The following is a 27,485-nucleotide window of genomic DNA, read 5'->3' as shown; positions in this document are numbered from 1 at the left end:
TAGCCCCTCTGATGTATAGGCAAGCAAGCCTTTGTACTTTTCCCAGTTTGGTTACCGCTGTTTTTTGAATAGATTTGCTCCACCATACTAGTACCCCATACAGTATGATTGGTCTAACCATTTGGGTGTATATCTAGAGGACCATATTAGGACTGAGGCCCCAGGATCTCCCTAGTAATTGTTTGGCTGTCCACAAAGATTTCGTGGCTTTTTATGTTATATTACTTATATGTGACTCCCAAGTGAGTTTTTTATCTAAGGTTAAACCTAGATACTTGACCTCTTCCATTAGTTCTATCACTGTTTCATTTATTTTCAATATAGGAAATTCCAACAGTCTTTTTCTTGTGAAGGGGGTAATTGTGGTTTTGTTTGTGTTAAGTCTGTTAGTGTCCTTTCATGATTGCCTTTTATTAAATACTATAACAGATATGTCATCTGCATAACCAATGGTTATAAATCCCTTATTGTTTAGGTGCTGCACCAAGTCATCAACTAGTAGGGACCATAGCAGTGGAGAAGGAACTCCTCCTTGCGGACATCCCTTTACTCTTGTACATTAAGCTTGGCCTAACGAGGCTTTAATAATCCTCTGATTAAGCATTTGGCTTATCCAATGTGTTAGTATAGGGTTTGCACCTCTTTTCTCGAGTGCTGTTTCCATGGATTTGTAATTTGCGTTGTCGAAGGCTCCCTCTATGTCCATGAAGGAACAGAGGGCTATTTATTTCTGATTTAGAGCCTTTTCTATATTGACAACGAGTGTGTGCAGTGCTGTGACTGTGGATTTACCTTTTTGGTAAGCAAATTGCAGCTTAAGGGGTGAAAAATCTCAAGCTTTTTTGAGATGATAAATTATTTTTTGTAGGACATGCGCGAATACGATTGCCTGTTTAAATAATATGCGAGCGGTGGTAACTTCACAAGTGATTTATTTATTTCTGAATTCGAGTTTTTATAATGTTTTAGCCTAACGGATTAAGTTCAAATTTATGTAATTATAGTAAATATGTATTGCTCTGTTACGTTTATGTAATATAGGTGTTTATACATATATAGTGCTATTTTTATGTACGAAAATTGAACAGTATTTTTAGAAAACAGTAAACTTAATTTGAAACGTTACGGGAAATTATGGAATTTAACAAATTCTAATAATAATGATTAAAATTAAATTAAATAATATATATAGAATTAAATTAGTATTTAAAATTCTAAGCCATTTGGCGTAACACCGGCCACCTTGAAAGGCTCATGGTCCTTCAACGTCTAATGGCAGTACGGCGAGCTTGTGAACGGGGCGTTTAATTACGCCCGCTTTGGTTGCCACGTCTGCTACGCGGACTTTGCCGTCTTGCCCTGTTACGGTTGCGGCGACGCGGCCGAGCACCCATTGCTGCGGTGGTGTGTTGTCTTCCTGAACCAGGACGAGGTCGTTCAGCTCGAGGTTGCGCTTCGGATGCAACCACTTGTTCCTCTGTTGAAGACCCAACAGGTAGTTCCTGGACCACAGTCGCCAAAACTGTTGCTTGAGACAACAGACAAGTTGCCATCTGTCGCAGCAACGCATTGGGTCCATCGATACTTGGGCTGGTGGCAGCGCTCGAAGGGGGCACCCAACTAGTAGGTGCGCTGGTGTTAGGGCCTCTCCATCGTTCGGGTCCTGACTCAGTGGTACCAGGGGTCGCGAGTTGAGTACGGCCTCGACCTCGACGAGCAGCGTCTGTAGTTCTTCGGCGGTGAGCAGCGCGTTGCCGATTGCGCGCACGAGAAGGTGTTTGGCGGACTTCACTGCCGCCTCCCATAACCCGCCGAAGTGCGGTGCCCTGGGTGGTATAAAGGCGAAGGTGAATCCTTCGTCCGTTGCGTACTTCTGTACTTCCGGTTGTTGGGCCTCGAAAGCATCCCTCAGCTCGCGAAGCTTGCGATCGGCGCCGACGAAGTTGGTGGCGTTGTCGCTGTATATTTTCCGCGGCATTCCTCGGCGTCCAATGAACCTTTTTAGGGCGAAAATAAAACAATTAGAAGACAAGTCTGTTACTAGTTCTAAATGTACTGCCTTTGAAGTGAAACAAACGAACACTGCGATATATGTTTTTACTGGGGGTCTACCACGTATTTTTAATGTAGTATATACGGGACCACAAAAATCTACTCCACATATTAGAAAGGGTCGTAGTGCACGAAGCCTATCGGCAGGCAAATTTCCCATTATTTGGGTTTGCAGCTTCGGCTTATAATGAAAGCAGTGTGTGCAGTTTCGAACGGTACGACTACAAGCTTCTCGAGCATTGACCAGCCAAATGCGGTCTCGGAGAAGCGCTACCAATGCCTTTGCTCCAGCATGGTGATTTCGAAAATGTAGGTACCGTAAGTATGTGGTAACGAAGTGCGAGTTCTTGCTTAAGAGCAGTGGGAACTTGGCATCATATGGGAGAGGCGCATTTAATAGGCGGCCTCCTACTCGGAGTAAATTAAACAACAGCGACAATTCCGAGTAGTTGTGCAAAAATGGATTAAGTTTTTGCAAACTTGAGGGTAGGGTGGTACCTTTGGTGAGTTTCATAATTTCTTCACCATATTCAACATGTTGAACCACCTGAATGACTTTGAGGAAACTTAATTTAATATCCTCAGCCGTCAGCATTTGTGTGAATGTCGCAGATGGGTTTCTAATGCGTTTTATCCATCTTAATATGTAAGCGACAATACGAAGCAGTTTTTGATGAGAAGATACTCTTTTGGTGAGTTCCATAATTGGATGCGATTCATTTGCTTGAACAACTAAAACTGTTGCGTTCCGTTTCTTCTCTAATGCTTCGTCTCCTGGAGAGAGCTGGAAGTGGGTGTTTGTTGGCCATAACGCAGGGTCTTCTAGGAGGAACTGTGGACCGCTAGGTAGGTAGGTAGGTAGGGTGGTTGTCGTAAGACACACTTAGACCTTCGGCAGGTCCATTGTGATACCACTGGAGCTTATCCTTACTCTACGTGTTCCCTTTCAAACCATCCGGTTGCTTTAATAAACGAGCAGAGCTTCGTTAGCTTTAGATGGGCTATATCCGCTACATCGGTTAGAAATGCTGTATCGAGGGGGCGCAGCCTTCTCCTAGCTAGGCTTTCACACTCACATAAAAGGTGTCTGACTGTTTCCTCTTCTTCTGTATTTAGACAGCTTCTACAGAAATCGAAGTAAGGTAGTCCTAACCTTCTAGCGTGGCTGCCTATTAAACAATGACCTGTTAAAACACCTATCATTTTTCTTATAGATTCCCTGTTGAATCTTAGCAAGATCTTCGATCGACCGCTGTTCCAGTTCGGCCATGTCTGTCTGCTTAGTTCGCATGTTGTGAGGTTTTGCCAGATTGTATTTACCTTTTTGATGGTTTCCCTGTCTATAAGTAATTTACAAGTGGCTATAGGTATGGGTAGCAGCGCCTTATCCGGTTCGAGATCGAGCGTTGTACCGGCTCTTGCAAGTTCATCCGCCTTACAATTTCCTGGAATGTCCCTGTGGCCCGGTACCCAGATAAGGTGCACCTTGTAGCACTTAGATACGTCATCTAGTAGTTTAAAACATTCTAGAACTGTTTTTGACGAGTGTGTTTTTGATTCCAGCGCTTTTATTGCTGCTTGACTGTCCGAGTAAATGAAGACTTCATTTGTGGATAATACTCTCGTTTTTATCTCTTTAAGCCCCTCTTTTATGGTAGTGACTTCCGCCTGAAATACACTGCAATGATCAGGTAAGCGGAATGATTGGCATACTCCGAGTTTGTCGGAGTAGACCCCTCCACCTACTTTGTTATCCAGTTTTGAGCCATCTGTGTAGATGTTTACTTTATTTATCTTAACAATGAGCCCGTTATCCCATTCCTCTTTGGAAGGAAATACTGTGACGAAGGATTTATACAAATTGATATCCTTGGTCCTACAGAAATCCGTTGTGTTGGGAATGCAGGGGAATTGTTCTAAAATTGAGGAGTGTCCTCTTTGGTTCGTTCTGAGTAGGCCGATTTCTCTTAGTCTGAGAGTTGCTTTGGCAGCTGTTTGCTTACCGTACTGCTCTATTGGTAAAATGTTAAGCATGATATTTAGTGCATCTGTGGGTGTGGTTCTGAGGGCCCCGCAAATGCAAAGACTGGCCATTCTTTGTACGTGTGCCATGGTTCTTTTAATGTGCAATTTATCTAAAGCTGGCCACCATACTAATATGCCGTATGTTAGGATAGGTCTGACAATTGCCGTGTAAAGCCAATATACGATAGATGGGGAGAGACCCCAACTTAGTCCTATCAGCTGTTTACAAGAGTATAGTGCTATTGTCGCCCTTTTTACTCTATCTTCGACATTTGCCTTCCATGTTAGCTTTCGGTCTAGTATTAGACCTAAGTAGCGGGCCTCATCACTAAATGACAGTGCCGTTCCTCCTAGAGTCGGAGGTGTTATATTCGGTATTTTGTGTTTCCTGGTAAATAGGATTAGTTCAGTTTTATTGGGGTTGACGCTTAGCCCATTTGCTTTTGACCAGTTTACAACCATATTTAGTAAATCCTGCATGATTTCTATGAGTGTATTGGGGAATTTCCCCCTTACTACCATTGCAACATCGTCCGCATATGCTACTACGTGTTGTCCTCTCTCCTCTAGGCTCTTTAGCAATGAGTTTAGTGCCAGCACCCATAGGAGAGGGGACAGCACGCCGCCTTGAGGTGTTCCTCTGCTAACTTTTTTCTTGATCTCTGAGGCCCCTAGGGTTGCGATCACAAATCTGCTCAAGAGCATGTTTTTGATGAACTCAACCAGAGCTCCAGAGATCCCGAAATCCGTCAGTGCCTTTATTATGGTATCCGGTAGGATGTTGTTGAAAGCGCCCTCGATATCTAGGAAGGCTACCAGTGTGAATTCTTTGTTATACATTGACTTCTCGATTTCTGTAACAAGTGAGTTAAGTGCTGTTTCAGTTGATTTCTCTTTACAGTACGCATGTTGTGAGATGCTGAGCTTATTAGGGCTGATGTTAGCCCTAATGTGTTCTTCTAGAATTCTTTCTAATGTCTTTAGCAGAAAGGAGGATAGGCTTATTGGCCTGAAATCCTTAGGTGTTGTGTGTGAACTTTTTCCCGCTTTAGGGATAAAGACCACTTTTACCTCTTTCCATGTTGATGGGACACTTTTCAGTTTCAGAGCGGCCTTAAATATGGCCGTCACCCACTCCATGATGTAGTTGAGTGAATGTGGTATTTGGGCCGGGAATAGTCCATCTGGGCCCGGTGATTTAAATGGTTTGAACGTGTTCACTGCCCAGGTTATCCTAGTTTCAGTGATTATTTCTTCAATGTCAGAATTTGATATTTCCGTACCATTGTCGATTACTACGTTAGACGATTCGTTGCAGGGAAAGTGCGTGTCCACTAGCAACTTCAACGTTTCGTCACTCGAAGTAGTCCAACTCCTGTCCGGTTTTTGGAGGTATCCGGTGGGATTGTGTTTTTTTGAGAGGATTTTGCGCAGTCTGGAGGCCTCTGTGGTTCCTTCGATTTCTCCACAGAACTTTCTCCAACCAGACCTTTTCGTTTTCCTAACTTCTTTTTTGTAAATTTTTAGTTTGCTGTAGTAGCAGTCCCAGTCTTTACTCTCTCGTGTCGCTTTCGCTCTGTTAAACTGTTTTCTGCTGTCGTTTCTTAATTTAGACAGGTCTTCTGACCACCAGGGCGGCTTTTTCTTCCCCTTATACCTAATTAAAGGGCAAGCCTTGTTTAGCGCAGTTCTACAGACCTCCGTAAGGGTTTGTACGTGTTCGTTCAATGATTCTCTGTCTTCAATAGAAATATTTTGGGAATTTGGAAGTCTTTCCTTAAGTTCCCGTTTATATATATGCCAGTTGGTCTTTTTCAAGTTCCTGTTGGCGGGTGGAGCCCGTGGGTTGTTTCCCCCAAATTTAATTTCTATGTAGCGATGATCGGAGTAAGAGTGTTCATTCAGAACCCTCCACTGCGTCATCTTTCCGTAAAGGGTTTGACTTGCCAGCGTAATATCAAGAACTTCTTGTCTATTGCGCGTAATAAATGTAGGTTCGTTGCCTTTGTTACACACTAAAAGCTTACTACATATAATATAATTAAAGAGAGACTCACCTCGTTCGTTTGTATCCGAGCTCCCCCATATGGTATGGTGGGCATTGGCATCACCTCCTAGTACTAGTTTGCGGTTGTGAGCTTTGCAGTCTTCCACAAGGCTTCTTATTAGCGGTGACGGCAGTGGACCCGTGTCGTCTCCGGCAAAATAGAACGAGGTTAGCCAGGTGTTGCTTCCACTCACTTCCCAGCTAACCGTCGTAGTATCTGCCTTACTGAAATTATGAATCATAAAGATATTAAGATGTACTTTTGCCATTATGCATGCTCTTTTAGTACCTTCACAATTAGTCTTATATACTTTATAACCTGATGTCCTCAGACCGCAGATTTCGCCATTCCGTACCCAGGGTTCCTGGATGAGGACTACATCCGGCTGATCTTCTGCCAGACGATCCAGGAGGGCAAGGCAGGCTTCTTTACAATGGTGTAGGTTTATCTGAAGAAGATGCATTAGCTGTTAACGTTACGTCTGGGTCTTCTTTGCTTTCGCATAAAAGTTCCCTTTCGGAATACTTACGCTGTTGTGTGGGATACTTACCCTCCCGTTCGAAGTACAACCTCCCTAAGCCCATTTCTGAGCCTGAAGAGGCGTATTCTTCTTCGGTGGGCTGGTCGTCTTCGCTCATTGGCTCGGTTTCGCTCATGGGTTCCAGTTCCCTCATGGGCTTTTCGGTTTCCTTCGTGGCGAGGAACTCAATCGCATCCGTGTCGGTTTTATAAATGTGGAGCTTCACCTTTACAAAACCGTATCTAAGTTGCCCGTCGCATTTCGCTAACGGTTCAATTGAGTTCTCTGTGAGGAGCAGGAGAGCCTGCATGGTGGCGCGCTTCTGCTCTTTCGATTCATCTGCGCTGTTTTGGTTGGTAATAGTTTTGACGTACCTCCACTCCTGCGTTGGGATGTCCGGATTGCAGACCCGGATGAGCTTCATAATCTCCACCGGGTCTTCGACGGTTGAAGGTAACCAAACCCTTGCTCGCGGCCTGGACGGAATATCCTTCCTGTCCACGACCACTAGCTTGGCATTTGGGTACACTTCTCCGACTTTGGAGATGGCCTCTTTGTACAGCTGAACCGATCTCTCATCGTCGCACGCTATTATTTTTATCTGGCCCTGGTGCCAGCCTAAGTCTTCGCACGCAGGCGGGGGACCGGGGTTCTCCAGAATGACCTTCAGTGCCACTTTCGTTAGCTTGGCCTCGATCCATTTCCATTGGGCTTTAGGGATCATACCTTCAGGATGGTTCTGGTCCAGGACCCCTATGATAAAGCGGTCTTTTGCAACCTCCGCAAATGATCTTCTGGGCGTCACGCCCATTGGTTTGTGCCTTTTTGCGATTGGCTTATTATCCTCCAAGTACCGCTGTCGTTTTGGAGCCGGTTGTACTGGTTTGAAGTCAGGGTTGAAATCAGGAATGATCGCTTTCGCTCTATCAATCGCCTCTTTCAACTCCTGAGACAATTCACCTTCTTTTGGGTGAGTTTCGTGCACCCTCCTTAAGAGCCTGGCTGCATTTCTGCGATCCTGGTAGCTCGCTTTCGCTGGGTCTACCACCCTCACAAGCGGCCATCCTTCGGTACCGGAGCTAGCAGTAGCAGTGCTTCCGGTCGGGACCGTTTTTGGGGGCTGAATGACAGTTGACTGCCGGGCTAGTGCACCCCTACTAGTGCTTGGACCTGTGTCCAGCTCTGGTTGTGTGGCAACTGGCCTCTCTTTCGCTGAGGCTGTCGCTATGTGTTTCGATCGACTTATTTGGCCGATGGATGGAGTTCTCTTTGAGCTCGGTGCGACCGTTGCTCTTATTGCGGAACTGTTTGTTCCTGTCGGTCTTTTCGAAGGAGGACCGATCTCCTTTTTTTTATTAATTTTTGAAAAATCCGATTGCATTTTTGGACCCACGAGTGTCGGAGAAAGGATGTCCGCCCGTGCATAGCTCCGAACTACACGGGTAAGGCTAGTTATTACGGAGGGCGCCAGGTATCCGTAAGCTCCGTTCGAGACTTGGTTATTTGTTAGAAGGGCCCCAAGCCTGACAGATTCTCGGCACGGGTCGCATCACACCTTAATCCAGCCCTTCACCCCCGACCACGTTAAAAGTACTTTGGGTAGTGCTGTACTATTGAGGAGTATCGAACCCAACCCATAGTACCCTTAACTTAGCTAAGTACCTTCTGTAAGTAGGAAAACTGTGGTACTTATTACCAGCTGGCACCCTCGGGGAGGGTTCAGTGGAGGATTTTGCCAGCCTGTGGACCGCTAAACCAGATAGAATTATTCAATTCGTCCACGTTACAACCCCGAGACACTTGATCCGCGGGATTTAGCTTAGTTGGCACATGTCGCCAAGTAGCTTTATCCGTCAACTCTTGGATTTCGGACACTCTGTTTGCAACAAAGGTCTGTAGTACAGATGGATGCGTTTTGATCCAATGCAAAACAATTTCGGAGTCTGTCCAGAAGTTTATATTTTCAATTGGCCGACTCAACATTGGCGCTATTCGTGACCATAATTTGGCCAGCAAGTGGGCTGCCGAGAGCTCTAGACGCGGAAGAGATTTAGTCTTCAGCGGAGCCACTCTAGACTTTGCAGTAAGCAGCGTACATTTCGTTCCACCAGCCGAATGGCTACGTATGTATATACAGCAGCCATACGCTCGTATTGAGGCGTCGGCAAAGCCATGAATTTGGCAGCTTGCACTCGACTCGGTGTGTACAAACCGAGGAATGCTTATTGATGGTAGCTGCAGTAGATTGGCTTTGAAATTTTCCCAGCTGGTGTCTAGGTGCAATGGAATCGACTCATCACAATCTAGTTTTTGCAGCCAAAGCTCTTGCAATAAGATTTTTGCTTTGGTAACTAGTGGGGCAAGTAAACCAAGAGGATCGAAAAGACGAGCCGAAACTGATAATATGTTTCGCTTAGTGGCTCGTAAACTGGTAAAGTTGTCATTTAAGACAAACCGAAACAAATCTTCCTTCGGCAACCAATGGATTCCAAGTGTTTTTGTGGAGTCTGTGTGATTGAAGTTTAAGGCCTTCTCAGAACTCTCACAATCGAAAAATGATGGGTGATTTGAAAACCACTTAGATAAATTGAATCCTGCCGAGTTTAATATTTTAACTACCTCACTTCTAATAAGATCTAGAGATTCGAAATTATCGGATCCTGTAAGCAGGTCGTCTACATAAAAATCTCTTGTTATTGCCTTTGAGCCGAGTGGATACATATGTGTATTGGCATCGCTGAGCATTTGTAAACACCGTGTAGCGAGAAATGGAGCAGGCGCAGTGCCGTATGTTACGGTGTTAAGTCGAAAGATTTGAAGTGGCTCAGATGGATGCCGTCTCCACACTACAAGCTGAAAGTTTTTGTCTTCTTCGTGCATGAGAATTTGGCGGTACATTTTAGTAATGTCCGCCGTAAATGCATATTTATGCAAGCGAAAACGAAGAAGTGTTGAATACAGCTCTTCTTGAATGGTCGGCCCAACCATCAAGATTTCATTCAACGCAATTTGAGAAGAGGTACGACTTGATGCGTCGAAAACAACACGTAATTTAGTCGTCGTACTTTCAGGCCGAAGAACGCATTGATGCGGAATGAAGTAGTGTGGCTCACTCGGGATCTTATTATTTGTTGGGCTCATGTGACCCAATTCGATGTATTCATTCATGAAGTCCAGATACATTTGACGAAGTTCTGGATCTTTCAAGGTCTTTCTCTCCAGGGCCTGAAACCGCCGAGACGCGGTTTCATAGGAATTACCGAGTAACTTACGGTCATCTTTGAAAGGCAGTCTTACTTGAAGCCTTCCTGAAGGCAAAACTTTAGTAGTTTTTACGAAAAATTTTTCACACTCTATTTGTTCAGGTGTGAATTTTGTCGAACTAGCCCCTGAAGGTATTTCTTCCATCGCCCAGAACCTTTGGACAATGGAATCTATATTTGCTAGACCTTGTTCAGTATGGCATAATGTGCTACTGACTGTGGGAGGAGGACGTTGGTTGGAGGCGTATTTGCCAGACACAACCCAGCCTAAAAGTGTCTTTTGCAATGTTGGGTGATTGGGGCTGGCCTTGATCTGGCCTACAGCTAAAAGCTCGAAAAATGTTTCAGCACCTAACAAAAGATCTACCTTTTGAGCCTTATAAAATTCTGGGTCCGCTAAGCTAATGTTTTTAGGAATTTTCCAGCCATTAATATTTACGTTACGATCTGGATGGCTGGCTGAAATGGATCGCATTATCCAAAACTGTGCCGAAAACTCATAATTATTGACCCGCGATTTTACAAACGTATTTAATTTCGTCCTTACTTTTTTGGTTGCATTTCCGATGCCGATAATATTTAAGGTCGTACTTTCGCGACGAATTCGTAATTTCTGCGCCAAATCCTCTGTCATGAAATTCACCTGAGATCCAGAATCCAGCAAGGCTCGTGCAGCAAGGTACTCTCCGGAGCTACCTTTTACGTTGACTACGGCTGTAGCCAACATAACCCGATCTGGCGTACTCATCGTGTGCATGGCATGCGAGGTCGAAAGTTGTGGTGCAGTTGCAAAGGATACAGGGTACTGGTGCAGCAACGTGTGATGCGAACGGTTGCAAACACGACTCCGATCCGTTTTGCACTTTGAAACTGAGTGCCCCTTTCGCAAACAATTTATGCATAAGGGGACTGATTTAGCAAACTCAAATCGCTGCTGAGCAGAGAGAGTTTTAAAAGTAGGACACGCGGGTATACTATGATCATTTGATTTACAGTGCGGACACACCGGCTGTTTTATATTTGAAGTCACTAAGGCAGCTTTCGTCCTTCCCGCATGAAGGTGGGGTTTCTGAATGCTGTGACTGCTTGACGGCTTGAGCCTCGACGTTGAGGCTTCATCGGCAGATAAATGTTGGTAGCGTTTATTTAATGCTGCCTCACACTCACGCCATAATGGCAGCTTATCATAATCCAACTGTTCCTCCCACTTTGACCGAGTAACGGTGTCAACTTTTGACATTACCAGATGAATTATGATAGCGTTTGTGATGTTTTTCTCGTCACCTAACGACAGCAACGAGTCGTAAACAGCCGACACTGTATCAATCATTGTGCGCAATGAAAGCGCAGATGGCTTTGGGATAGTTGGCAGTTCAAAAAGTTTGGAAATTGTGTCGAAAAATATTAAGCATTTATTGTCATAAACTTTTTTGAGACTAGCCAACGCCTTCGAATAATTTTCGTCCGACATTTGGAAGGCCTTTACCGTTCCCAAAGCTTCACCAGACAGACAGTTAACCAAGTGATTAAATTTCTCAATTTCTGGGATTGTAGGATCGTTGTGCACCAAACTCTCGAACAGACTCATAAAATTTTTAAATTCTGAATATTCCCCTTTAAATTTCGGTAGCGACATTTTCGGTAGTCGCGAGCTGTGAGGTGCAACAAATGATGTTTCGGCTATTGACGATTTATTTCTCGCCAGAATAGATTTTATAACGGACTTAGTTTCCACTATTAGGTCCCCTAACTCCCCACGGGCTATGTCTTCCTCGTCGATTTCTTCAATTTTCGACTGGCACTTCATAAGCTTATCGCTATGAGAGTTCAAAATGTCCAGTCGACACTCCAATTCAATTGGATCTAACGACATTGTTTTATCGAGGAGACCCGTTTTTATGCGCACTATACTATTTTTCGCAACAGTTCGCTGGCGCTTTAGTGATTTCAATTCCATAATCTCCTTACTTGGAGAGAGACTTGGAACTGCTGTCTTTGGCTTGCTCATTTTGAGTTAAATTATTTAAACTCCCGAAAAATTTGCTCAATGTCCACAGAAACGAAAAAATATCTGTGAGAGTTTGTGGCTGAAAAAACGAAAACGAAAAGATGGCTGAATAGCCTGCACAAATCTCAATCAAAAAAACGAAAAATAGCTGTTGGACAAGGCTGTGGTCAGGCCACGAAAGGATGAGCAAGCACAGTAGCACAACACTACGAAAATTGTTCAACAGATTTGCGAAAAATCGATTTTTGTTTAAATTATTTCCTTGTAAATAATCCGTATTTACGAAAAATTTATTTAACTTTATAATAATTTTAATTTAATTGAACTTATTGTTCGAAAAAAAGGTCTTCAATCTCTTTAATTTTGTTTTTTTTTTTTTTTAATTTATTGACGATTTCGCATTTAAGGTCACACCCTTTATTATCAAATCCCAACGTACCCTTGTTTCACTTTCGCGGAGTTTTATATACGTATATTTGTATAGATAATTGTATATATGGTACATGTACACATATGGGAGTGTGTACATATATGTATGTATATATATGCAAGAAAGTGAAAAGGGGATGCAAAAAATTGAGAGTGTTTATCAACAACAATCACAACTTTCAATTTATTGCACTTGTTACCTGTATAGGCTTATTGCAAGCCTTGACTTTCCTTTTGCAAAGAATGCAGGTGCAGGTCATTCCTGGCGGCGACAGAACCAGCGGTAGGGATTGCAGCGACAGCGGGCGATGACGGCAGCAGCAGTGACCAGAGTAGCAGCGACGGTTACAGTGATGAGAGCAGCGGTGAGTATGGCAGTAACTGCGAGAACTGTGACAGCGGACAGTGATATATACACGAGGGCGACGAACTGCAAATGAGCAGCGGTGAATTGCACTGTTTTTTTTTTTTTTTTTTATAAATTTGCCTTATTTTTGGCCGAGAACATTTACATATCACTGTGACCGTTTATATAAGCACCGCACTGTTTCAGCTTTGCACTGTGTATTGTAATTTATTCTTTTTTATTTATTATATATTTTTTTTTTTAACTTTTTTGGCTCTAAATATTTTATTGTTGTTAAACAATTTTTTTTTTTTTAAATAATTTTAACGTTTTTTTTGATAGATGTATTAGTTTTTCTTTTTTTTTTTTTTGGTTTTTGGGGGCTCATTTGTCACTGTGCACTTTTTTGTATATGCATATACATATGTATGTACATATACTAGTTTTGTTGTCTTTTTTGTTATTTTTGTGAACGGACCGCGCAGGCAATAGTTATTTAGTTATTTATTCGGCACTTTGTTTTAAATATTAGTTATTAAAAATTTGCGTGCACAAATTGCCAACTTTTGGTCTTTTATCACTATCACTCCACTTTCGCACTACTGTCCCTGCTCGGGCGCCATGAAAAATCTCAAGCTTTTTTGAGATGATAAATTATTTTTTGTAGGACATGCGCGAATACGATTGCCTGTTTAAATAATATGCGAGCGCGTTCGGTGGTAACTTCACAAGTGATTTATTTATTTCTGAATTCGAGTTTTTATAATGTTTTAGCCTAACGGATTAAGTTCAAATTTATGTAATTATAGTAAATATGTATTGCTCTGTTACGTTTATGTAATATAGGTGTTTATACATATATAGTGCTATTTTTATGTACGAAAATTGAACAGTATTTTTAGAAAACAGTAAACTTAATTTGAAACGTTACGAGAAATTATGGAATTTAACAAATTCTAATAATAATGATTAAAATTAAATTAAATATATAGAATTAAATTAGTAATTAAAATTCTAAGCCATTTGGCGTAACAAGGGGTTTTTGAAGATTACTTCTCCTCTTAGATGGTATTCAAGTAGCTTTCCCAATGTCTTTAACATAAACGACGATAGACTGATTGGTCTACAAGATTTTGGAGAATCAGGGGGTTTGTTACCTCCCTTAGGAATAAATATTACCTTCACTTTCCTCCATGTCTTTGGAATGTATTCCAATATTAGACTAGCTCTGAAGATTTTCACCATAACTCGGTTCAGTTCCACAGTGCTGAGAATATTCCATCTGGGCCTGGTAATTTAAAGTGTTTAAAGGAGTTAATTGCCCACTCTATCCTTTCAAAATTTATGATTTTGTTGACGAATGAGATAATGGTGAGTTACCATGCCAAAATGTGTCTAGACTAAATTGATAAGTCATGACTTTTACAATCTGAGAAGTGAGTCTTTAGAAGAAGCTCTTGTGTTTCTGAGCAGGTGTTGGTAATAGTTCCGTTTGGAGCTTTTAGTGTGTCTATGGGACATGAATCACCTTTGGATAGTGATTTTTGAATTCTGGCTGTTTCTGGAATATCTTTTAGATCCTCGCAGACGTTTTTCCAAGAGTTTCGTTTGGACTTCCTTAGTTCTTTGTTATAGTTAGTCAGGGATTTCCTATACTCGTCCCATTTATTTGTTTTCTTTGCAGTGTTGAATAATTTCCTCGTTTCTTTCCGAAGTTTGTCAAGTTCGTTGTTCCACCAGGGGACCCTCTTCGTGGAGGATTCCATTTTTAGTGGACAACAGTCTTGGTATGAGGCTATAATTGAGTCAGTCATGTCTGTTACTGCCTTTTCTAGCTCTCTGTTGATGTTATTTTGCTTACGCTGTTATTAAGCTTAGCTGAAAGAGATTCATTGTATCTTTTCCAGTTTGCTGTTTTTGGATTTCTGTAAAATGTGGAAAACTTTACCACCCCATTTAAGTCAAAGAGTATGGGTTTGTGGTCAGACATTGAGTCCTCATCCGAGACTCTCCAGTTACTGACCATATTCAAAGATTTGTTAGTAATTAGAGTTACCTCTTGTTGTATTGCGTTTACAAAAGTGGGTGTTAAGAGTCGGAAGACTGATTTGTCTTGACTTCGAATTCACTTTATTTCGCTAGTGTATTTTTTCTAATGGTAATGTACATAAGTTGAGTAGCAAAAATGTATGTACAAGATGTTACAGTAAATTAGAAACGAATATAAGTAATAGGCAAAATGATTGAAATGAGAGCGCTTAATTGGTATGTGTGTATGTATGTAATATAAGTATGCATTGAGTGTAAATGACTGTAAATGACAACAAAACGAAAGAAATTGCAAAGTCAAAGTGCTGGGTTCTATTCATTACAGCGGTTCCCAACATCCTCCGCCCGTTGAAAGTTTAAGCTTTCAAGATGATCGTCTAATGGTAACAAGCACAATTTAGTTATAGCTCTTTTGGTGATTCCTGAAGTTGTTTTTAGGCTTGCTACGCGTACTACACTATCTGGTCCAGGAATTATGTCAATAACTCGTGCCAGAGGCCAACGAAGCGGCGGCAGATTTTCGTCTTTTATGAGTACTAGAGCACCTTTTTCAGGTCCTTCCCTATGGGTTCGCCATTTGTATCGTTGTTGTAATTGGGTAAGATATTCTGTACTCCACTTCTTCCAAAATATTTGTTGCATGTGAGAAATTCGCTGCCAACGACTGAGCCTGTTAATATTCAGATCAGTGATGTCTGGTTCTACTGTAGCTGTGAAAGGGCCGCCAATCAAAAAATGTCCCGGCGTAAGAACTGCAAGATCATCAGGATGCTCTGTAAGAGGAATAAGAGGCCGTGAATTAATTACTGCCGAGATTTGGCAAACAAGTGTGCGGAGCTCTTCGAAGGACAACCTCGAAGAACAAACGACTCTGTAGAAATGAAATTTCGCTGACTTAACAGCAGCTTCCCAAAGTCCACCAAAATGAGGAGATCTTGGCGGTATAAACTTCCATTCGATTCCATCTTCGACACAATGTTTGGCCACTTCACGTTGATGTTCCCTACTCAGAAATAATCGCCTTAGTTCCAGCAGCTCGTTTTTGGCTCCAACAAAGTTTGTTGCGTTATCCGTCCAAATTGTTTTAGGTTTACCTCGTGTGCTGATGAATCTTTGCAACGCAGCTAGAAACGCGGGTGTCGACAAATCCTTGACGAGCTCAAGATGAACTGCCTTCGTGGCAAAGCATATGAACAAGGCGATGTAGCACTTCAGTGGTTGCCTGTTCCGAATTTCCGACTGATAATAGAACGGGCCACAAAAATCTATTCCTGTAGTAAAAAATGATCTGGACGCTTTTACTCGTTCCCCCGGTAAATCTGCCTTGATTTGTTCCATCAATTTTGGTTTCGCACGAAAACAAATGATGCATTTGTTGACAACCTGTGCCACCGTTTTCCGACCACCTATTGGCCAATATTGTAAACGAATCGTTGCAAGCAATGCCTGAGGACCTACATGTAGATATTTTAAATGGAAATAACTAATCATAGATGTTGTAAGAGGATGATGTTTTGGCATTATAATAGGATGTCGCGAATCAAAATCTAAGTTTGTGTTCTTGAGACGGCCACCAACTCTCAGAAGCCCAACCGGGTCCAGAAAAGGTGATAAAGAAAACAATGCACTTTTAGAGGAAATTGTTTCTTTTCTTTGAAGTGACGTATACTCAGCTGAAAAGTGTACCATTTGTATCATGCGAATTAAGAAGTATGTTCCATTCTGAATGTGACTAGGTGTTAAATGACCTGAGATATCCTTCTTCACAAACTTGTAAACGTAACCGTAGATGCGTTGCATAGATGCAAAAGAATTTACGTATTTGCAGTTTATTGACATATCAGAAGCAGAGCGTGTAGTTAGCAAAAAGGTTTTGCGCATTTCGGGAAGCTCTTGAGTTCGAACGCAGCATTTAGGCCACTCATTGTGCGGATTAGACAAAAACGGCGGTCCATGTTTCCACAACGAAGAATTTAGTAATTCTGTTGGTGTGGCTCCGCGTGATAGTATATCAGCACGGTTTACAGCTGTTGGGACATAACGCCACTCCATACCATCTGTGAGATTTTGAATATTGTTAATGCGATTAGCTACGAATACGTTGAACCGGGATGAGTCCTCCTTCAACCATGAGAGCACAATACTGGAGTCTGACCAACAATAAAACATACAGCTGAAGATATTAAGTTGAGCGATGGAGTGCACTAACTGAGCAAGCAAATAGGCAGCACACAGCTCGAGCTTTGGCACAGTGAGAGATTTAATCGGAGCAACTCGCGACTTTGAGCAAAGCAGATTTATGCATACGCTCTTACCATTGCTAGCACGTATGTAAACACACGTACTATATGCAGACAAACTGGCGTCACAAAAGGCATGAAGTTCCAACGATGCATTCCTTTTAGCGATGAAGCGGGGAAATGTCAAATGTTTGACATCGTTGAATTGGCTGCATAGGTTTTCCCAACTTGTTTCATGAGACATCGGTAAACTTTCGTCCCAGTCAAGTTTTTCCATCCATAGACGCTGAAGAAATATTTTTGCCTTTAATACAAATGGGCCGACTAAGCCGAGCGGATCATACAAACGGGCAATAATGGAAAGTGCAGAGCGTTTCGTTATTTTTGTTGGTTTCTGAAATGGGGTAAATGCAAAGAAAAATAAATCATGATCTGTGTTCCATTGCAACCCTAGTGCCTTTGTTATGTTGCTGCCGTCGTCAAACCTTAGAAGTTTTTCCCTATCAGCTAGAGGAATCTGCGCTATTACAGCTTGATCATTGGAGCACCACTTTCGTATTTTGAAGTTACCCTTTGCAAGTAGCTGCGAAGTTTGCCCCATTATTTCAATTGCCTCCTCAGCAGTATCGGATCCAGTGATCATGTCATCAACATAAAAATCCCGCAGTACTATCTGAGCACCAAGGGGGTAAGATTCGGCTTCATCGTTAGCCAGCTGGTGCATAGCTCTAATAGCTAAGAATGATGCTGGTCGTGTTCCATAAGTGACAGTCTCCAATTTGTAGGTCTTAACATCTTCCATCGGGTTTTCCCTCCAAAGTATGCACTGAAGATAGTCATCTGGTGAAGTGATGCGTACGCAGCGGTACATTTTGCATATGTCACCTGTTAATGCGATGGGCCTTGACTAAAACGTATTAAAGTTTCTGCAAGTTTTGGTTGAATTGTTGGACCTGTCATAAGAATTTCTTTCAGGGAGTAGTTACTTGTTGTAGAAGCTGAACCATCGAATACTACCCGTAATTTCGTTGTTGTGCTATCTTCTTTAAAAACGCAGTGATGAGGAAGATAATATGTTGGTACATTGGGGAGAGCATCCACAAGAGTCATGTGCTTTAAATCGAGATATTCTCGCATGAACGCTGAATACTGTAATCTTACGTTGTCGTTTCGCTGCAAGCGTCGTTCTAGAGAGATTAATCGGCGTAAAGCATGTTGATATGAGTCACCAAGCATATTTGGACTCAGTTTGACAGGAAGACGGACTGAGTACTCGCCAGTACCCAAACGGCAATGGTTTGTTTGGAAATGTATTTCACAATCTAGTTCTTCTTTTGTTACCTTCGTGGTTCCTTCGAGACAATTTTCTGTTTCCCAAAAACTGCGGACCATTTGATCAAGTGATCCATGTGGTTCGTTGCTTTCGACGAGCTTGGATGACACCGCGCACGAAGAGCTGATGTTGCAGCGTTGTTTACCGCCAGAGACGATCCACCCGAGACGTATCTTTTGCAAAATGTGTGTTGGTTCCGTATTTGGCCGACACACAACAAGTCAAAAAATATGCCAGCTCCAATTAAGAGGTCAATCCTACGAGAAGTATTAAATGATGGATCGGCCAATTTTATGTTCTTAGGTATGACCCATTGGGATATGCTGAAAGTGGTGGTTGGTTGCTGCTCAGTAATGGTGGGAATTATTGACGCCGTAATAGTGTTTGTGTAATCGCTGTGAATAGATTTAAAAATAATATTGATTGTGTACTCAACTGTTGTATCTGAGTCTCCAATTCCCGAAACTGCTACTGCGAACTTCGATTTCTTCAATTGTAGTTGGTTGGATAACCTGCTCGTAGCGAAATTTAGTTGCGAAGCTGAGTCTAAAATAGCACGACAGGGGATAAAACATCCAACACTGTTTTTTACAAACACCATTGCGGTAGCTAGTAGTACGGATTCGTTTAGTTTAATGCTTGAGTGCTCGTTTGATATGCATGGAGGCGCCATGGAAACCAAAGATGCTGCTGATCCTGGTTGAGGAAACTTTTCTACCAATGAGGCATTTTGGAAGGGTTGCTCTGGAATATCCTTATGTAAAAGGGTGTGATGAGCACCTTTACAACGAAAACAGTGAGTGGATTTGCATTGTTGTACTCGATGTCCAAGCTTAAGACAGTTCAGCATTTTTTGCCTCTTTCCAGCGCTCGCTTGGGGAGAGTTTCGCAAATGACGGGCAAGTATAAATGAGGTGATCAAGGTGTTTGCAGAACACACATGACCTTTGCGCAGGCTTCGAGACCACAAAAGACTTGTTGCGATTCACATATTTGCTCACCTGTTTAGTTGGAGTCTTACCGAGCGTAGCAAACGCAACATTCTCCAGAGTTTGACACCTTTTTTCTAGGAACAACGCCATGCCTTCCCAAGTGGGTAGCTCATTGGATGACACTTTTTCCTCCCACATGTTTTGAGTAGCGGAGTCAAGTTTCTGCATAACGATGTGTATCAGCAAGCTGTCGGCCAATTGTTCTATGCTGCCTAAAGTCTGTAATGCACGAATATGTGACAAAAATTTATCCGTTAACCGCCGGAGATTTGTTGCCACCTTTCCTTCGACACTTTCTAGTCCAAACAACTCACGGATATGTGCCTGAAAAATTAAACGCTTGTTATCAAATCGGTTATTTAGTAATTCATGAGCTTTATCATAGTTAGATTCGCGAATTTCTAAGGACTTTATGGTGTCCAACGCGGCATCTGCAAGGCATGAGCGGAGATGTTGGAGTTTTTCCACTTTAGTTAATTCAGCTTCTCGGTCAATTATGGTGCGGAACATGGAGAAAAATTGTGGCCAATCTGAGTAGTTGCCTCTAAACGTTGGCAACCTCAGTTCCGGTAAACAAGATTTTGGTTGCTTAAGAACAACCACAGATTGCGAGTCCTGAGGCGAAAAATTGCGTGTGGTTGAATGTAAATGGCTATCTAAGCGGTTGGACTGTAGCTCGCGAGTGATGGCGCCTTTGACTGAAATAAATATGTTCAAGAGCTGCTGTCGAGCATCAGAATCTAATTCATCAGGATCTTCTTCTTCCAGGCGGTTTTGTGTGAGCTCAAAATTACTCCGTATGTTGTCTACCAGTTCCAATTTCAACGTGAGATCTACATGATCCAGTGAGCGTAGGGCTTCGGTTGTTGCGAGACGATGTATGGATTCCATTTGCCTAAAAATAGCTTCACTTTTCCTTTTCAGGAACCATCCTGGTCGTGCGGATAGAGAGTCTTCATTCCTTGACATTTTCACAGTGCCTTTGATAGCGATTACAAAAATTCCCAACTGTATGCGGTATACAGTATTAAGTTAGCGGTAGGATGGCGTGAGTTTACAGCTGTAAAAGTAAATGCAAGTCCCGTAGGCCAAGGTAGCTGACCGTGTATGCAACGGTTATGCAGGTGAATGTACTTAAGCACACGGTACTTAAGATGAGCAACAACGTTTGCTTATTAGTTTTTGGTTTTTTTTGTTTTGTTTGTACGACGTATCAAATGTATGATCACGTCGGGGTCACCAATGTTAAGAGTCGGAAGACTGATTTGTCTTGACTTCGAATTCACTTTATTTCGCTAGTGTATTTTTTCTAATGGTAATGTACATAAGTTGAGTAGGACCTTATATAGCAAAAATGTATGTACAAGATGTTACAGTAAATTAGAAACGAATATAAGTAATAGGCAAAATGATTAAAATGAGAGCGCTTAATTGGTATGTGTGTATTTATGTAATATAAGTATGCATTGAGTGTAAATGACTGTAAATGACAACAAAACGAAAGAAATTGCAAAGTCAAAGTGCTGGGTTCTATTCATTACAGCGGTTCCCAACAGGGAGAATGCTCTCAAATATTCTTATCCTGGCATGTAATACCGAAAGGCCGAATTGAATAGCCTCGAAATTAACATCTATTGTTTTATCCAAATTGTTGAAATCCTTTGAGGTTGTGCCGCAAATGTAGCAACGACTGGTTGATGTGGTTCCTGTGGCAGCATTACAGACCTTTCCGTCAACCATTGTCATTAAAAATTCGTGTTTCCGACAAAATCGAGGAGAAGATGGTGTTGGATTTTCCCATATAGTCTTTTCCATGTTTTGGCCGCATACTAATTTTACAGGAACAAAGTAGCTTTGAAAAATGTTCGTATCTGAATCCGTATCATTTTCAATCTTTTGTTTGAACTGGGTCTGTTGGGACCCGTCGCAACCCCATTTACAAATTAATTTAAGGGTCTCACATTCTTGGACCTTCAATGTTGTTAGTACCTCTTCCAGGTAGTCCGATAATCGTCTAACGGTAAGGTCGACCAAAGGTTGCAATTCGGCTTCTGCACCCGTACTATTTACAGTGCAAGATTCTGGTGGCGGATAACACTTCTTTTTTTCTTTTTGTAAAAGACTATAACAAGGAAAGAATTTCTTATTTGTTCTTCTTATTGTCTCGTATTGGTCTCGTGTTAGATCTGCATCGATGAACATTTGCATTGCTTCCTGGACAGATAAGGGGCAAATTTTATCTTTTGATGACTTTGTTCGATAACAGGCCTTTTTATATTTGATTTCGCGAGTTGGCGAAGTAATGATTTCTTTTAGCACATTCGAAGCATCTCGTTTTCCTGACTTTCTTAATTCTACTTGCGCAGCATGCACGATAAGGTTTTGATCAAAATTAGAGCGCATTTCCTCAGTTTTTCTTCTTTTACTTCTTTCGCTCAGATCTCCAAAAGATTTACTCGGTCGTCCTGTTCGATTTGAAGGACTGTCAGCAACAACGGGAATGGCGAAGGTTCCGTTCAGCGAAGATTCATTACTTTTTAGGAATACCGCTTCTTTATAATGAGCTTTAGTCCATAGATTTTTAAATTCTGATTTGAAATGTGCAAAATTGCTTTTCAACGTCTCAATTTGATTGTCAGAGAATCCTTTAATAGACATAAATTGATCTTTCAAGAAATTTAGCCTTGCCTCTATGTTGGGTAAGTTTTCATTGTTCATGAGGTCAAACAAGTACTTTCTAGTCACAATCCTCATTCGCGATGTTCCCATTGAACCTAACACAAATAAATATTTCGCTTAATCCCTTGTAAAGGAAAATACCTTTTTCATAAAATTTTACCAACAACATTCAAAGTACTAAAATACCGTTTATCCGGACTTATCCGGATCAAATTCTTTGATGAATTGTCAAAACAAGGTACATACTAAACAATTACAATCGAATCTTAACCGGATCTATCTCGATAGTATTACTTATTGACTAACAAATATTATTTAAAGAAAAAAAAATAGTTTGAGAAGGTGTGTACTTATAGGGTTGAAAAGTTAACTTTAATACTTGAAAATTATAAAGATTCTAATTGATTTCATTCATTGCTAACCTGATGCTTCAGAATCCATAACTCTTTACTCCACTGTTGAACACAAAAACATAAAATTTCACTTTTAAAGTTTGGGTTTTGCAAGAGTGCCGAGAACAGATAACGTACACGAGGTGATACGATCGAATTCCGACTGCCGTTATCGTATGTCAAATGCTTGTAGGGTGCGCGGGAGGGGCTGGCTTTTGTTCTCGGAAGGTTCAGGTACCTCAGGAAGCCATTTTTGTAAATGTATTTATTGTTTTGTTAAATGTACTTTTGACCCCGTAGATCTTTCAAATACCTGTATGTGCGACGTGTTGTCCTCTCTCCTCTGGGCTCTTTAGAAAGGAGTTTAATGCCAGCACCCATAGGAGAGGGGGCAGCACACCGCCTTGAGGTGTTCCTCTGCTAACTTTTTTCTCATTCTTTGAGGTCCCTAGGGTTGCGATCACAAATCTGCTCAAGAGCATGTTTTTGATGAACTCAACCAGACCGCCAGAGATCCCGAAATCCGTCAGTGCCTTTATTATGTTATTCGGTAGGATGTTGTAGAACGCACCCTCGATATCAAGGCAGGCTACCAGTGTGAATTCTTTGTTATAAATTGTCTTCTTGATTTCTGTAACAAGTGAGTTAAGTGTTATTGCAGTAGATTTCCCTTTACAGTACGCATGTTGTGAGATGCTAAGCTTATTAGGGCTGATGTTAGCCTTAATATGCTCTTCTATTATTCTTTCTTATGTTTTTAGCAAAAAAGAGGCTAGGTTAATTGGCTTAAAATCCTTAGGTGTTGTGTGTGAACTTTTTCCCGCTTTAGGCATGAAGACAACTTTTACTTCTTTCCATACTGATGGGACACTTTTAAGTTTTAGATCAGCCTTGAATATAGCCATTAACCACTCCATAATATAATTGAGTGAATGTCATATTTGAGCCGGGAATAATCTATCTGGACCCGGTGATTTAAATGGTTTGAGGGGTTCACTGCCCAGGTTATCCTGGATTCAGTGATTATTTCTTCAATGTCAGAATTAGGTCTTTCTGTACTATTGGTGAGTAATACGTTAGATGATTCGTTGCTGTGAAAGTATGTGTCCACTAGCAACTTCACTCGAGATAGTCCAACTCTTATCCGGTTTATGGAGGTATACAGAGGAACAGTGCTTTTTTGAAAGGATTTTACGCAGTCTAGAAGCCTCTGTGGTTCCTTCGATTTCTCCACAGAACGTTCTCCAGCCAGACCTTTTCGCTTTCCTAACTTCTTTTTTGTAAATTCTTAGCTTACTGTAATAGCAGTCCCAGTCTTTACCCTCTCGTGTCGCTTTCGCCCTATTAAAAGGTCTTCTGCTGTCATTTCTTAATGTTGTCAGGTCTTCTGACCACCAGGGTGCCTTTTTCTTCCCCTTATACTTAATTACACTGCGTTACAAAAACGAACTTTTTTTCTGTCCTATGAACCAAATATACTTTTTCGGAAAGAGGAGAAAAAATAAAAAATACACGTGTATCGGCGAATTTCATGTACACGTCAGAATTTTTTTATGTATAAAATTTAGAGCTCGTAGTCCGCCTGTGTGAAAAACTTTGGATCAATTTTTAACCCTTTTTCCGTGATCCAATCACGCTGAATTTCTGCAGGCAGACTCGTGGAAATGTTGTTATTATGTAAAATTAAAAAAAAAAAAATTTATCAATTCTCAGATATTCTTGAATTTTTTTTTTCTAAAAAAAAATTTTTTTTCTAATTATATTAAATTTTCGGTATAACTTGAAGGGACTCCAAATTTTTAAACAACTTACTAACCTTTAATTTATTGTTTCATACAACACACTCTGTGCCGTTTGTGTGTTTGTTACAGTTCCGGAAGTTTCGATCATCTGACAGTTGCGCTACTAGGAGGCGTATACTTTGACAATTGTTATAAGTTCTGTTGCGCGAAAACGTCTTTCTGTATATTTCATCTTACGAAAAATGCAGTACCCGACTCGAAATAACTTTTGTTACGTTTGTGGCTTATTCGCACCAAGTAAAAATTTTAAAAATATTACGAAAACAGTGGTTAATTCGTTTCAGAAAATATTCAAGACTGCTTATGTTCCTTACTTGTGGTATACTCCGGAAGTCGTGTGCGACTATTCCTACAGAAATTTATGCAAGTTTACTGATGGAAGGTCAACAATAAACTACTCTGTACCAACAATTTGGCTACCACGTACGGAGCACTGCAGTGAACTGTGCTACTTTTGCGTAACTTTTACTCAAACTAAAGGATACCAATACTTTCACCGCAACAAAATTCGCTACGCTAATGTAGAATCGGCTATTCCACCGGTTCTATACTCACCAGAAGAACGTATAGCGGCTTCAATGGAGATTTTTGATGATGTTCCCGAATTAAGGGATGGAGAACCAACAGTCGCACCAACAATGCTATCAACATTTCTTGCATCGAATGCGAGATGCGGGGAACCAGAAGTATCGGAATTCGTACCAACACCCAGTGAACTTGGGACTGCAGTGCCGCATTTAGTAACGCAAGCCGACTTGAATGACCTTGTACGAGAAGGAAATTTGTCAAAGAGAACAGCCGAACTCTTTGCATCACGCTTTAAGCTGTGGAATATAGTGGCGGCTGATTTTAAAATAACAGCCGCTCGTGATCGACGTAGCAGTATTCCATATGACGAATTTTTTAAATTGCACTAAGATCGGGGAAAAAGCCTGGGTTATTGTTGTGATATTGATTCGATGTTTGAAAAAATTGGTTACCCTCATATTTCAGAGGAGTGGCGACTTTTCATCGATGCATCGGTCAACAGCCTTAAAGTAGTACTGCTTCATATCGGTAACAAACATCCAGCTGTCCCGATCGCATATGCCACCAACCTCAAAGAAACATACGAAGGCATGGAATTAATATTACAGCTGATAAACTACCAAGAGCATAATTGGAAAATATGCTGCGATGTAAAAGTGGTCGGATTACTCATGGGTGTTAAGCGTGGATTTCCAACCCACCAGTGCTTTTTGTGTACATGGGAAGGTCGCTAAAGAGATCAGCATTACACTGAATTTAAGTGGAAGCCGCGAACATGCTACAAAGTAGGCGTAGAAAGTATAGAAAATCTACCATTAGTGCAGCCATCTCAAATCATTTGCCATCACCACACATTAAGCTCGGTGTCGTATCAAATTTTGTTAAAAAACTGGATCGTGAGGGCGAGGCGATTGCAAGTTTGCGCAATATTTTTCCGAAACTGAGCGGCGCAAAGATTCATGCAGGTATTTTTTTTACGAAGGCTTCTAGTAACTTTATTTTTTTAATGATGTGTATAATTTAAGGTGTTTTCAGTGGTCTGCAGATAAAAAAAATAGTTGCAAGTTATGAATTTTCATCAAAATTGAATGCTATCGAATAACGTGCATGGAAAGGCACAGTTGCCGTTATTAAGCAGTTTCTTGGCAACAAACGAGCTGACAATTATAAAAATATTGTTGCAGAAATGATTTCGGCATATGGGAAATGGGCATATTAATGTCCCTAAAGATCCATTTCCTTCACAATCATTTAAATTGCTTCTCTGGTGATTTAGGAGCTTGTAGCGATGAACATGGCGAAAGGTTCCATCAGGACATTGCGGCTATTGAAAAGCGCTTCAAAGGACAAGACATTACGCATATGCTTAGCGAATACTGTTGGTCTATTTGTCGCGATACTGACACAAATGCTTACAAACGCAAAAATAAAAGGCCTATGTTTCTTTAAAAGCATCAAAAATTTTTAATGTAACAATTTTTAATTTTAATATAATAAAATTAATAAAAAAATTCGGGGTTTTATATCTCTATTGTAATGCGGAGTGAAATACCTTTTTTTTGATACCCACATCGGCATATCTCATGCAATTTTTTTTTTAATTTCGAACAGGTGGCAACCCTGTGAAACATTGTCAGTGGCAACACCTAGGTGAAAAGTCTAACAATGTGATACACTATCTGTGTGCCCAATTTCATTCAAATCCGTTGAGCTAATCCTGAGATCGTGTGGCTATACAGATATGCATACAAGAATTGCTCGTTTAAAGTTATAAAATACAAAAAAAAAATTGTGACGTGTTCATGAAAATCGCCGTTATACGTGTATTTTAATTTTTTATCCCCTTTCCGAAAAAGTATATTTGGTTCATAGGACAGAATGTGTGTAACGCGGTGTTATAGGGCAGGCCTTATTAAGCGCAGTTCTACAAACCTCCGCAAGGATTTGTACGTGTTCGTTCAGTGATTCTTTATCTTCAATGGTGCTTATTCGGGACTTAGGAAGTCTTTCTTAAGTTCCCGTTTATATACAGGGTGGCTGATGAAAGCCGCTACCAAAAAAAAATTGAATAACTTTTTTTCTTTTTAAGTTATCTGTTCCATTTTTGTTTTAATTTGCAGATTGATCTTTAAAATTTATTAAAATGGATAACTGGGACACGCAAACAAGAATTTGGATAGTCCGCCGCTATCACGCACTGGAGTCCGTAGTTTTGGTACAGAGAGAGTACAGGCGGATGTTTGGCGGCGATCCCCCGAGCAGATGGACCATAATGAGACTGGTGAATAATTTTGCTGAGCAAGGAACGGTCGCAAGAAGGCCTTATCATCGAAACCCACCAGTTCGGACGGAGAAACGATCGCTGCTGTAGCTGCAGCTATACAAAGCAATTCAAGGGTTTCAACAAGAAGCTTATCTGCTCAACTTGGTGTCAGCCGACAGTCTTTGCAAACAATAATGCACAAAGATTTAGACTTATTTCCCTACAAAATTCAAATGGTTAACAAACTGAATGCAGCAGACTTGCCGTTTCGCTTGGAATTTTGCCAGAAGATCCTGCAAATGGTGGAAGAAGACCAAAACATGTTAAACTGCCTTTTCATGTCTGATGAGGCCCATTTCGATTTAAACGGCAATGTGAACAAACAAAATTGTCGAATATGGAGTACTTCTAACCCATAGATACTCCACGAGACGGAATTGCATCCTCTTCGCGTGACAGTGGGGTGTGCGGTTTCTTCACGCTGTATTGTCCTTGTATGGGCCTTATTTTTTTGAA

The 27,485-nt window shown here is 41.2% G+C and overlaps 3 protein-coding genes across 3 annotated transcripts; all 3 read right to left on the bottom strand.

The window, feature by feature from the left end:
• Window positions 1-1,230: 1,230 nt before the first annotated feature.
• LOC129250000 (uncharacterized) lies at window positions 1,231-12,804 on the bottom strand. Its single transcript, XM_054889650.1, has 2 exons — window positions 12,546-12,804; window positions 1,231-1,997 (listed from the first exon to the last, which is right to left on the bottom strand). The coding sequence occupies exon 2, from the start codon at window positions 1,976-1,978 to the stop codon at window positions 1,253-1,255; it is 726 nt and encodes a 241-aa protein (XP_054745625.1). The 5' UTR covers window positions 1,979-1,997; window positions 12,546-12,804; the 3' UTR covers window positions 1,231-1,252.
• LOC129250358 (uncharacterized) lies at window positions 8,365-11,916 on the bottom strand. The gene has a single exon (XM_054889988.1). It carries the CDS (start codon window positions 11,914-11,916, stop codon window positions 8,365-8,367), a length of 3,552 nt encoding a protein of 1,183 aa, XP_054745963.1.
• Window positions 12,602-17,851, bottom strand: LOC129250357 (uncharacterized). Its single transcript, XM_054889986.1, has 3 exons — window positions 17,510-17,851; window positions 16,427-17,374; window positions 12,602-12,775 (listed from the first exon to the last, which is right to left on the bottom strand). The coding sequence occupies exons 1-3, from the start codon at window positions 17,849-17,851 to the stop codon at window positions 12,602-12,604; spliced, it is 1,464 nt and encodes a 487-aa protein (XP_054745961.1).
• Window positions 17,852-27,485: the final 9,634 nt, after the last annotated feature.

The sequence above is a fragment of the Anastrepha obliqua genome, chromosome 6 (genome assembly GCF_027943255.1).
Source record: "Anastrepha obliqua isolate idAnaObli1 chromosome 6, idAnaObli1_1.0, whole genome shotgun sequence".
Classification (NCBI taxonomy): Eukaryota; Metazoa; Arthropoda; class Insecta; order Diptera; family Tephritidae; genus Anastrepha; species Anastrepha obliqua.
The sequence above is the reverse complement of the archived record's forward strand: the minus strand, read 5'-3'. Positions and strand labels throughout refer to the sequence as shown.